This window comes from Marmota marmota, unplaced genomic scaffold, assembly GCF_001458135.2.
Source record: "Marmota marmota marmota unplaced genomic scaffold, marMar, whole genome shotgun sequence".
NCBI classification, from domain to species: domain Eukaryota; kingdom Metazoa; phylum Chordata; class Mammalia; order Rodentia; family Sciuridae; genus Marmota; species Marmota marmota.
In genome coordinates, this window is record NW_025999853.1 from 9,355,518 (window position 1) to 9,368,734 (window position 13,217).

The window sequence follows — 13,217 nt, forward strand, 5'->3', positions numbered from 1 at the left end:
TTCAAATTCCTTAATATGTTCTAAAGTAGAAACTACATAACTAGAAGATGGTAGCTAACTTATTTAGCAGGACCCATTGAAGTAATTCAAACCTAAAAATGACCTCTTGGCATTTGATTATCTTTCACCTTAGACGCTGATAAGCCAAACCATTCCCTTAGGACAGGGTTTCTGTGCAGCAAAGCATTTCTCTTGCCAAAGTATAATTTTGTTGGCTACATCTATCTCCTCCAAGCCCTGGAATCAGACCTAAGCTAGTAAATTGTGCTGTCCTGGCAAGATGCTCATCCTCCAGGGCATTGTATCAGGCTAAAGTAATACATCATGTTGCTTCCCACTCTGTCGGCCCATTTCTCCAAAGAATCCTAAAACAGTAATGTTTCTGCTTTGAATCTCCAGTTGTTCTGCCCATAGGCCTTGTACTTTAGCTCCCTGGCCTTGGAAACCAAGCTGAACTGAGTGGCACCCTTTCACACCTGTCGTTGTGTCAGGCTTTCAAAAGAAAAGAGGCTCACAAGAAAGGGGCAACCCCACAGTGCTGTTTCATTCCTTTTAGACCCACAAATAAACATTGGCTTTATTGGGTAACAGGAAGACTTTGGTCTTTTGGGTTATGGGGATTTAGTAGCTGAGAAAGAATTGCTGGGTGGTGGTGGGGGTGGTGGTAGGTCATATAAGGCCACGATTCCTAGAAAAGATGACCTCGTCCCATTAAGAGGTAGTGAGGCCAGCAAACATGGCCAATTAAAAATTAACACAGGCCAAAAGTGAAATCGATATCTAAATTTGATAGGTTTTCAAGAAAAGTTTATGACACAGAGTTCACAGAAAAGAGAACATTTTCTCAGGGTTCTCTTTTCCAGATTCCAAAGGTCAGTCTTACATGGAAAGACCCTTCCACAACAAAATCAGAGATACATATGGTTCATTAGCCAAGTTTAAAATAGGATATATATTCATAAATTCTTCAAAACCAATCCTAGTTTCTAAAGCTTTGATATTGACCATAATTCACCCTGATATGTGTTTGAGTATATACAGGTACATATCCATGTTATTCTAAATGCATAGCAATATGACCAGTAGTAAATCTTTCTTTCCATATTTTTACTAAGCACATGACTGTCAGTATCTCAATATTTGCCTCAAATAAAGTAATATTTTCACAGAAATGTTTTAAAAGGTAAAATATTGACTCAAAAGGTTTTAAATTAAATGTGAATACCACGAGTTTAGGAAATATCAACCATTCAAGGTATCACTTTTGGGGTCTAGATAATAGTCATACCATCATTTTATTTATACTAGGAATTCAGGAAAGGTATCTGGTTTTCCATATAAAGCCACCAAATGTACAAAATACTGGAAAGTGATCTTTTTTTCTTCAGATGAAAATTAAAATGCTAAAATGGAGGACTCGGGGTGTAGCTAGTGGTAAAGCACATGATTAGCTTGCACAAGACCCTGGGTCCAATCATCTTTGGAAACAAACACACACACACAATGCTAAAATGTAGACCATTTCACTTTAGTTCCATCTTACATAACTTTTCTACTAGTATCCCACATAAAATTATGTCCATGGAATGTATTTGTATCAGACAACATGTCCTACAGAACAACATTGTCCTAAGAAACCAATCCTTGTAAATTATTCCAAATTGCCAATATATCTGGAGGTCTGAAATAAATAATTGGAATAAGAAACCTAATTTTCTGGCTTCTATAGAACTTAACTGTGATTTTTAGTTGTGTAGTCAATCTTCTGTTAATCAAAATTAAATGAGGATAAGTTTATTAGCTAATAATTCCATTTTTTACTAGACACATAATTGAGAATTTTCTAAAAAAAAAAAAAAAACCCTCAAAATATCCAACTTGGATTGTCTTACCTCTTTTATCATGCTTTAAAAAAATGGTGCATTTTGGAACCTTCTCCTGTTAGCAAATTTCTAGAGAATAATTTTATTCCTTGGACCCCAAAGAATAACAAGTACATGTCTTCAAAACTAGATATATCTCTATTTGGAAAATGTTTGCAGTTGTCATTATTTAAATACTGATTCTTCAAATCAATGTTTCCTCTTTCCAATGACTTAAAATAGAGTAGAGCTTTCTCAGTAAGCAAGAGGGGAAGTCTCAAAGGAAATCAGTCAAGTACAAGGTCTCAACTGCACGTCCAAAAACTGGTAAGAAACAAAAATTTATGCAGCCCCAGTAGAGGTAGTTTTATCAGTGAAGAATTCTTTGCTCTCGAAGTGATAACCCCAGTTAGATCTCAGCATCACACATTGCTCCTTAGCAATGGAGGAGAGCGAGTGGCTTGCATCCATGACAAAATGCGAGACTCAGCTGATTGATGTGGTTTTGATGATGCCACAATTCTGCCCAAAACCCTTGTAACTAGCAAGTTTGCCCTGAAGATTATTGAATTACTCCACTGACCATGCATTATTTAAAGGGAAGTGCTGTTATTACAGAAGCCAGCTGTTTAACCATTGGAATTCTGTCTGTTGGCCAACTTTCAAGACACAGTATTGTGTTATGACTAAACATTATGTCTACTCCTAGACAGTCGAAGTCTAGGTTAGGTGGTGATCAACTTCTCTGATAAGCAGTCTTTGGTATACATGCTATGAAAGTGCTGAAGCGCAACTACTGGCAAAATAAATACATAAGTATATGAATTTTGAATGTTAAGACTGTCAGTGAGAAAAATCTATGTGTTGTTATACATGCCTCTTCACTGTAACAACAGAGTGAGTATTTAGACACTTTATAATGCTGGTACAAGAAAACTCTGGGATTGTCTCTCAATGTAGAAGGAACAAGCTCAGTCATATCTCTCTTGTTGCATTGGGTAAGGACAATGAAAAATGTTTTGAGCATCTTGGAGAACCCAAATGATAAATAGAAAACAAATTTTCAACTTCAATATTCAACAATATTTGAACTTCTTTCTTGAAGACAATGTGAGTGGCTTCCAACCACAATGAATATTCAGCCTAAATGAGCTTTTTCTACCATCTTTTCTTGGAATCTTTAGAACAGAAAAGACCAGAGTACTTATCCACTATGCTCAACACAGCAGTGAGCTCCTAGGACCGGTGTTCATGTTGCCTTTATTTAACTGCTTTCTGCAATGGGGAGCTCACTGCTTTCAGGGATGTCTGTCTCATTGTTAACTCTTTTGAATTTAAATTGTAAAAAATGTTTTTCTTCTATTAAACCAAAATTTGTTTTCTATTTATAGAAATACCACTTCTGATTCTACCCACCACAGCAGAAGTATATAATATAGAGTTTTGTTCCATTTCATTTCAAAATTCATCAAAATGACTAGAGTAAGCTGTAATTTTGAGGTCATTAAAAGTACCTATTTTTCTCAAAAGTTATACTGGAGAAAATTATTTTATTGCTTTTCTAATAAATCACATTGAGTCAGGTTTCCTGTTTTAGTCCAGAGAAGTACATATCTTTATTGTGGTTCAGAAAAAGAAGGCATATGAGGATTTGAAGATAAAGGACAAATCTTTGACTCACAGTTATGGTCTCCCAATTGGTGAGAAATGATGATTTTTGGTAAACATCTTAATGTAGAACCAGAAATCAAGCCTATAGGGCACTTCAAAGGATAAATTAAACTTTAAAAGGCAATAGGTAAACACTTGTCATATTCATATATTCTGAATAGAGCACAATGATTCCATTGTAGACATTATGAATAGACAAAGGAAAACATCTAAGACTCTGGTAGTGGAGATAAGTGGTAGTTATATTTTATGGGAAAATCCAAGTCTGTATAGTACTACTTCAACACCATTTTAAAAAACATATATGGACATAAAATCAACTTTCTTTATGGAACATTACAGAAAACTCCTAATATTCTCTATTCTAAAATTTATCAGTCTAAGGACTAAAAAACACAGCTACTTCATAAACTGAGTCATGTCAAACCTGAGCTCACCTAAGACAGACAACAAACCTGGTGTCAGGTATGTCTGCCATTTTTGGCTGTGGTGATTACTGTCTGTTTCCCAAGAAGAAAGAGACCTTTGACTGTTGACAGTTGCCAAGAAGGGATTATAGGACACAGAGTGGCTCTGCTATCCCAGGTGAGGGTTGGCAACTTCCTCCTGTAGTAGGTAAGGTTTTCAGAGCAAGGATTAAGTCAGGTGTGCATGAAAAGAGAATGCAGTGTAGGTCCTAGCATCCCCAAACCTATCCCTCTCCATTTTCAATGTGTAAGTCTGAGTTTTCAAATCAGTTTTTTTCTGAGTTGGCCACACATTTGGAAGTTTCTGGAACCATTCCTACAAACCCATCCCCAAATAACAAATTTCTATTTCATCATCAACAAATGAATCCCAATTAGGTCCTATTAAGAAATAGATTGTCTCAACACAGAACAATCATTACCTATAGTGGATGACAGTGACAATTAGCACAAAAATGACCATGTCACCCTCTTTTTTTCCCTACCTCAAGAGATAAACCACTACTCTTGACTGGCTAGCCACTTAGCAAAAAGTATGTAGAAGTCCTTTGTGGATTACAAAGAACCATGTCAGCCAATTTGGGTCTTTCTTCTAATTTATTGTCCCAGGAAAAGATTATAAAAACAAAACAAACAAACAAAAAAAAAAAACCCACAGAAAACATTGTTTACATTGCTCAGGGGATCAGCCGGTCTCGGCTTGCCAGGACCTGGCTGGCAAGTCAGAGCAGAGTCCACTTCTATACTAGCCTTTGCTCCGATGGCAAGTGAAGGCAAAGCCAAGGCTCCAATTGGGGCCAGCTGCCTGGTCCCTCCCAAAGCCCACAACCATGAGAAGCCCACAGCGTTTGCACTGGGACACAGCAGCAGATCCCGCCCAGAGAGACCACAAATGAACCCTCACTAAGAGACTACCTCCAGCTGCCCTAAGAATGACAATAAACCTGCCTTACTGGAGGAAGCAGCCACCAGGCTCGCATGCCAAGCATCAGGAAAACATTTGGGTTCTTAGAGGATGCCATGAACAGTTGGCCCTTCCAGCAGAGAGGCAGCCAGACTAGTTTGGTATCTGGCCATTACCATGGGCCTGACATCCCCAAATGAGGAAGTTCAAGATATACATGAGCATCTAGACTTTCAAAACCCCATCCTTAAGTATAGTGTCATTATCATGCAAACATAAGACTTTTTTTTTTTTTAATGTCAAGCTTTCCCAGATCAGGGATTAAGTTTGAATCTCTTTCATATTTGTAATTGTATTCTTGTAGATTGATGGTTTGCAAATTGTCTTCCATGAAGCCCAGACCTCCATGGAGAAACCCAGGCACCTCACCTCCCATAGGAGACAAGGGAGATGAGAAAAGGCCAAAGTCCAGTCTCCCTACCCTCACCTGAGCCAGAGGAGCTTCACCTGGGTCTGTTTTGTGTTCTGGTGTATAGGCAAGATTTGATTTAACAAAAGATCTAATAGGACACAAATTTACAAATAATTTTTCCAGGTGCATGTTAAGTTCTGTGTGAGCTTGTTTTGCCCTCTCTTTTAATTCCAAAGCCAAAAGAAGTGTGCCCCAAACAAAATCAAACCAAGCCAAGACCTACTTGCCAAGTAAAGAGGGCTAATTGATTTGAGTGCTTCCTCTTAGCAATCAGAATCACATGGAAGATGGACTTTTAGTTTATTCTAGTAGATTTCTATAAGAAAAAAGAAATTATTATACTGATCCCTCAGGTGATGCTAGAAGGAGCCCTATCCCACTGCTACTATGGGTTCTAAGTTCCCAAGCTTCTGGGTGCAATCAATAGTAACACTGCTTCTTTATAGACCATATAAGACCCAGAAAGGGTGCGCAGAGGAAGCAAACCAATATTTATTTAGCATCTACTATGTGTCAGGTGCTGCATTAGGCACTACCCTTACATCCTTTCCTCTGATATTTTATTTAATCCTCTATTTTGACAAAGAAGATATTATTAACCTCATTATATAAATGGGGAAACTGAGGCCTAAAGAGCTTACGTGACTTGTCTAGAGTCACATGCCAGGTCTCCTGGGCTTGATGGAGCGCCTGGGCTTTGCAGAAAGCACATAGGAGTTTGAATCCTTACTCCACCACTTAACTGCATGCATCCCCTTGAGCCAGTTGTTCCCAAATGAGTTTCAGTTTTCACACCAGTAATATTTGGAGCCCTTTTCATACTTAAAACCTCTTTCATCTTCAATCTGATATAACAAAGGAAGCAGTTAAGGGAAAAAGCAAGCCTTGGAGCTGTCCTGCGTATAAAAAAAAATACAGATTTGTTAAAAAGATGAGGGACACCCAGTTATCCCAGAACCATTTATTGAAGAGTATCCTTGCTCAAATATGTGAGATAATGGATAACCCAAATATCCTGAGTTGATCATTACAAAGTATATTCATGTGCTGAAATATCACATTGGACCCCATAAACATGCACTAATATTATCTGTCAAAAGGACAAATAAATAAGTGAAAAATAGGTTAAGGAAACTTACTGAATGATTTTCTTTTAGATAGTATTTTTAGTGGCCTCCCAAATAAGCCAATATATTGAAAATGTTCAGATTAGACAAGATCCTTGACTATGAGTTGCTGAAAACATGGAAAGCAGTTCTCTAAAACTTCTCTCCAAGTTTTGTGGTGAATGAGTTCATGCTAACAAGTATAGGGTAGACCTCAGGAGACACAAGGAAACCAGGAGGATCCGTGGGGTCAGGAATTGCTGGGGAAGCTTCCAGAAGAAGGTGAGATATTAGAGGATGGGTATTGGCTCCAAGTGGAGAGAAGAGAGATAGCATAGAGAGTTGGAAGATGAAAAGTAAAACAGATTCCACACTAACCCCAGCCACTCTGCATGTGATTTGTACAGACAAGCCCACAGGGTACGGCTCCAGCAGTCGGAGGGCACCTCAGACAGGCATCGTGGATGAGTGTTGCTTCCGGAGCTGTGATCTAAGGAGACTAGAGATGTACTGCGCACCCCTCAAGCCTGCCAAGTCCGCCCGCTCCGTCCGTGCCCAGCGCCACACTGACATGCCCAAGACTCAGAAGGTAAGCCCACCTGGGTGGGATCCATTCACCCTCAAGTAATCTCTGTTTTCTGCATGTGGGTGGGCCAAACAGAAATTCTGCCTACAGCTTCCTGGTTAAAAGGGGGAAAAAAAAAAAAAAACATTCCCATCAACAGGATGGATTCTATGTCCAATCCTCAGTCACTCAGCATTGCAAATTTCACCTTACCCTGCTCTGGATGATCTGCTAACTGGAATATGGTGTAAAACACTGGCAAAAATATGGGCTTCGGAACCAGGCAGGGTAGCACACGCCTGTAATCCCAGTGGCTCTGGAGGCTGAGGCAGGAGGATCACAGGTTCAAAGCTAGCCTCAGTAATGGCGAGGCGCTAAGCAAGTCCGTGAGACTCTGTCTCTAAATAAAATACAAAATAGGGCTGGGGATGTGGAGTGGTTGAGTGCCCTGAGTTCAATCCCTGGTACCAAAAAAAAAAAAAAAAAAATGGGCTTTGGTACCAAATGAAACTGTCATAATTGTAATTATTAACTGAACTTGTTAATCCTGGAATTCTGCCATGGTACAAAAACCAAAAAATAAGAAATAAAACAACTCTGTACTGGGAACTATTTGAAATTGACATTCAGTGGGAAATACAAATTAGAGGGGAAATAATTACAAATATAAATTTCTGTTTGACTTGTGAGAACATCTAGAAATTTCTAATGATAAAAATTTTCAGGCATCTTTGTTTTCTAAGAGTTAAACTATAAACATTAGAGGTACCAGCTATGCCATCAGAAGTACATAAAATCACTCAACAGATTTTTGTTGAATGGGTGAGTGACAAATGAATATGAGGGCTAAGTAAAGGTTTAGTCTGTAAGTAGAAATAATGAGAACTAAAAAGAAGATGAAAGAAGAGGAGAAAGTGAGGAAGATGAGTTAAAAAAAAAAAGATAAAGTTCTATTTAGGACTCTTTGGGGACTCTGTTGGAAAAAAAAAAAAATCCTACGTGTTGTTTTAACTTTTGAAGCCAAAAAACTACACTGTTTAGAAAGCACAGCTAGGAGACCATTCATCCTGACACCTTTGCTGCTTCCTGGTCTTAAGCCACAGCTGAAGCGGAAGGAAGACCTTGGTGTCTTAGTGGAGATGTCCCCCAAGGAGCCATCTAATGTGATATATAGGGACTGTTGAAGACACAGAACACAGAAGCCAACAGTGAGTCAGAGAGCAAGGGCCACAGAAGAAACTTCTAGATAAGTGAGGTGGGAAGGTGTGCTGGAAGGGGGGAAGGTATGTTCATTCTTTCTCTTCCCAGGTGACTCAGTGCCTCTTGATTTCTAGCCAGGGAGGAAATTGGTCTCAGAGATGAGTCCCAAAGTTCTGGAACGTTGGGTCTTGGGACCCAGTTGTAGACTCCTCTCCAGTGCCCATGCTGGCTTCCTGCTTTCTATGGAGCCTGGGCATTCTGGGCTGACTCAAAGACTTTGTCTTCAGGGTCACCCTAGGAACAGCCTGTTCTCAATGCAATTATTTTTGTGATGTTTACAGTATCAGCTCCCATCTACCAACAAGAAAAAGAAGTCTCAGAGGCGAAGGAAAGGTGGGCCAAAGACACACCCAGGAGGGGAACAGAAGGAAGGGGCAAATCAGCAAGTCAGCAAATCAGAGCAAAGAAGAACAGAGGAGGGAGACGAGGTAGAAACTGATCAAACAAGGAAAATGGAGGAGAGAAGGACTAAGCAGACAGAGGCCAGGATAAGAGAGGAAATGCTGTAGAGGACATGAAGACCAGTGGCCCTGACAGTGCTAGATAATGCTCATGATGGAAGGAGAATAACCTGTTAAATGGGAAAGAAAAATGGAAAGCCAAGAAAGGACAAGGAAAGTGGCAAGAATGGATTAAAAAAAAAAGAACAAAAATTATAAGGGGCAAACAAGATGCTCCCTTTTCCTTTCCCCTCCAAAATTTAAATGACTAAAAAAAAATCAGATAAAAAAGGCTTTTATATGTATTTTTATTTTAAATTTTCTACTAATCTATAATAGAAGAATTGCCCATGTCAATATATGTTCAGAGTTAAATATTAGCCCCAAATTCTCAGCAAGACTGAATTGTGTCACAGAAGTTCCCAGATTTCTTTTCCTGCAATATTATTGGAGGCCGTGTTTCTTGGTCAGGTCCGTGGGTCAGACCAAAGGGCACCCAGTATTTACCTACAGGCTTATGAGGTAACCTTTGAGAGGTCGCTGAACTTTTTTTTTTTTTTTTAACTTTGGAATCTGATTTTTAAAATGTATCAGTTGGCTAAGGCTGCCATAACAAAGTGCCACAGGCTGAGTGGCTAAAAATGACAGAAATTTTTGGTCTCACAGTTTCAGAGACTGGAAGTTCAAACTTCAGGTATCAGGTTTTTCAGGGGCTCTCAGGAAGGTTCTGCATCAGGCCCCTGCCTTGACTTGTAGATGGTCTCCTTCCTGAGTCTTTCTCATCTTCCCTAGGTACATATGTCTGTGTCCAAGTGCTTCCTTGTATAAGGATGATAGTCAGATTGGATTAGGACCCACCTTAATGACCTCATTTTAACTTAATAACTTGTGTAAAGATCCTATCTCCAAATAAGGTAACATTTCTGAGGTTCTGGGAATTGAGACTTCAACATATAAATTTCAGAGAAGGGAACATAATTCAACCCATGATGAAAACTTCTGATGTCCGATTACTACCTTCTAATTATCTTTCCTAGAACCACCCCCAACACATACACACTCTCTTTACCTTATAGCGAACTCCTTTACACACACATATCTAGATTTGATTTGGATTTTTAGATTAAAATTCCATGAATTTCTGCTCCATGAAAAACACTAGGATACATAACACACTCATATGTTATGTTAGAGATGGAAGAAGCTACAGAAATTGTTTTGTTCAATCCCTTCATTTTAAATACAAGGACAGTGAGATTTAGAAATGGGTACAGACATACTTGGATTCTAAGCTTGTCTTTCTTCTGGCCAGCCGACAAAAGTACATAATCAATGAATCAACTGAGAAAAAATTCCAAGAGGAAAAGGAACACAGAAATGAATACATGAAGTCTCCCACTAATTTAATATTTTTCATCCAGAAGGAAATAGTAAATAATAGAAAAGATGCTGGATTTCCCGGAGGGTGAAGAAAAACTAAGTAGATTCATAGAATTTAAGTCTTAGAGATCTTCTTCTTCACTTTTCCTGATTTAATCAATAGGAACAAAGTCTTCCTAGAGGATAAAGGAAAAAGTATCAAGATCAACCAAATTGTGAATTATACGCATTCAGAGAGGGTACAAAAGAGAAGTACTTAGCCAAGCAAATAATGAAGTCGGGGGTAAGAAGATGATTGAAAACCACATGTGACCTAGTCCATCTAAGTAGCCTAGTTTAAAGAAGTCATGGTTCTTGGTGCCCCTGCTCTGCTTTCTACTCCAGATTCCCCTTCCTGAAAACCCAGCATCCATTCAGCATGGAGACTTCCAAGGCTCCATCCATAAGAAAAAGTTCCAATCAGAAGCTTCTCAAGTAACCATTAGTTCAGCAAAAGAATTCAAAGTGCATGTCTTGTGGAAAGGTTTGGGTAAACTATTACTATACATAATCATAAACTATATTCAAGAAGAATTTTATAAAGGCAAGAGAGCTGTCTAGTTAAAGTTCCCATAGTCTTAGAGTATGCGTTAAAATAAACTTTCTTTTGGAAAGGGTTTTATCAACCCTAACCAATCCTTTGGAATTACCAAATAATGATTGCCATGTAATAGGTACTATCAATACCAAAGAGCCCACTGGATGGATGGATGGATGGATGGACGGACGGACAAATGAGTGATACAGATGACTGTATCATGGTGGAAAGACAGACCATAAAAATAAGTTCACTGCTGAGATGAGATGATTTCTATGTAGGATAGTATTAACTAATATTATTATACTTCTGAAAATTAGAGCCATATGTAAAAAGTTAGTCTCTTGAAGTAGAAACAATTTTCATATCACCAAAAACTTTAAGCCCAAGCTTGCCAACACTTTTTGGTGATGTGGTAGTGAAATCTCAAGCATGTGACAGATGGAGAGAACCCGATGACCTAAGGCCCCTTCCAACTAGGAGAACCCCTGAAACTATGAAGAATTTCAATTGAAATGGTAGCTTGGCTCTCCTACATGAAGAACCATTAACATTTATTTCAGGACCACATAATGAACTTTTCAGAAGCCACCATTTTTCTCAACCAGTTAAAATCAAGTGTAATATGTGTTTTCCTTTCGTGGTGCCTAGGGAAAACGTATTTGTAGCATGAACTCCAGCTCTTGCTAGTTTTAAGTGAAAGTGCCAAACTAAATAGAAAGGGGGGATATTTCCGGGCTCACACAGCTTCTGGGACACTTCAGTTTCTAGGACCGCCAATCCAGTGCCTTTCACAAGTATTTGATCTTCTTTCAAATGTCTCTTGAAAACAAAACCTCATACAGCTCCTCAAATGTTTTTGAATGTGGGTACTGTTAGGATGTAAGGATGGAACAGGAGGCAAATAAATGGCTTCCAAAGAATAATTCCCCACCTTCTCCAGCCTCTCCTGACCACCTCGCTGTCATCCACAGGGGAAGCAAGGCTTTCTGAGGTCATATATCTTACAGTTTCACAAGTCTGTTTGCATCTATGGGAGAAGATGAGGCCTATTCTCTTTACTTGCCCACTTAAAGGGAATAGCGCTCGTTTGCAATATTTAATAGAAAGGGTGAAGATGATTTTTCATCTGATAACAAAGTTGACAGTCTAAATTTAAAGTAGAAGCTTTGGGTAGCAATACAAAGATTAGCAGTTTGAGATGAAGCACAATTCCCCCTTTTTAAGTTTGGAGTATCCACTACAGAATTCTGCAGCTTATATGCTCATCTCAAAGATGAAAGCCCCATTATTGATTTCTTTGATGTAGGCAAGACGAGTCGGAGAAGCTCATGCTAGCAAAAGTTCTTCAGGGACCACTAAACACCTGACCTGCAAGGCCAAAATCAGTTTGTCCATCCTTAATGTTCTAACCAAAATCAGAATTTTTCCCTGATACCTACATATTTGGCGGGGCGGGGGGGGGCTCTCATGGAACTTCTGGATGCCTTTAGTCCTAACTCATTTTTACCCAGCAAACAAAAGAGATAATTTAGAAATATAAACAGATTTCAACTCCAGAAGACAGAACTGGGTATCAAGAACAGCAGGTAAATGATGAGAGACACTCATGAGTCCATGCCTGACATTTCTAGAGTCCAAAGGAAAGTTCTCACCATTTAAGGGCTCAGTTACAGCTTCCATGGGCTAGTGGTAGATGAGTAACAACAACTAGAAAACATTTTGGGAAATTCATGTCTTTATATTATTAACTATTATGGTTATGGTTTTAAGAACCACTGATTAGGAAACTCATTTAAAAAGATAATACTAAAGGCACAGCCAACTGATTTTAATTCTAAATGTCCTTGGTTGTAATTCAGAATCTGTAATTACTTTTTCCATAGAATCAGTTTGCAAGTTGAGAAGCTTCTAAATCTACTTCTTGACCATGAGAACCAAGGTTCAGTGCACCCAGTTCTTCTCCCTTTTGTTGGAGACTAGGATTATTGGCAAAAAAACATCACATGCTTCTTGCACCATTTCCCCTTTCCTTAACCATAAATCTCTAACTTCCTCTATTCACTCTGGCATATTCTTTCATTTTCAATAGGTCCGATAAAGGAACATACATTTAGACTTGTTCAGGCAAGTATTATTTTCACTTTGGAAAAAAAAAATTTTAAAGGAGACAATGTCCACCTTGGCTCCTCTAACTGACATGGTCAGAATTGACAAAAGGTAGGATGTTGATAGCAGGACCTCTGACTGGCTGAGCATGATAGCAAATCTTGTCTTTGGTAAAATTGCTCCACCGTTCCCAGTGAGAGACCAAGAAATTTTATATCAACCCTGCACTAGCCAAATGGGCCCAGACTTTCAAGCTAGGATTCATATGCCAAAAGTTTTATAAAATTCTGTATAAAATCTGTAAACATTTGCATGGGGCTTTCTGTCTGGCCAATACCAAGAGGTTAAGTAATCAAAGACCAACCAGCCCTGCCATCTGTGAAAATATGATGGGCTATTTTCAC

General features: G+C 38.8%; 1 protein-coding gene across 4 annotated transcripts in view; it reads left to right on the forward strand.

Annotated features, from left to right (window-relative positions):
• The window catches only part of Igf1 (insulin like growth factor 1), a 72,941-nt gene that overhangs the window by 46,365 nt on the left and 13,359 nt on the right, over window positions 1-13,217 (forward strand). For 3 of the 4 annotated variants that reach the window (XM_015482844.2, XM_048803003.1, XM_015482846.2), the window contains exons 3-4: window positions 6,890-7,071; window positions 8,589-8,640. In XM_015482844.2, the coding sequence (XP_015338330.1) occupies window positions 6,890-7,071; window positions 8,589-8,640 (234 nt within the window). The remainder of the gene's footprint in view (window positions 1-6,889; window positions 7,072-8,588; window positions 8,641-13,217) is intronic. The other variant, XM_015482845.2, reaches the window with a different exon arrangement.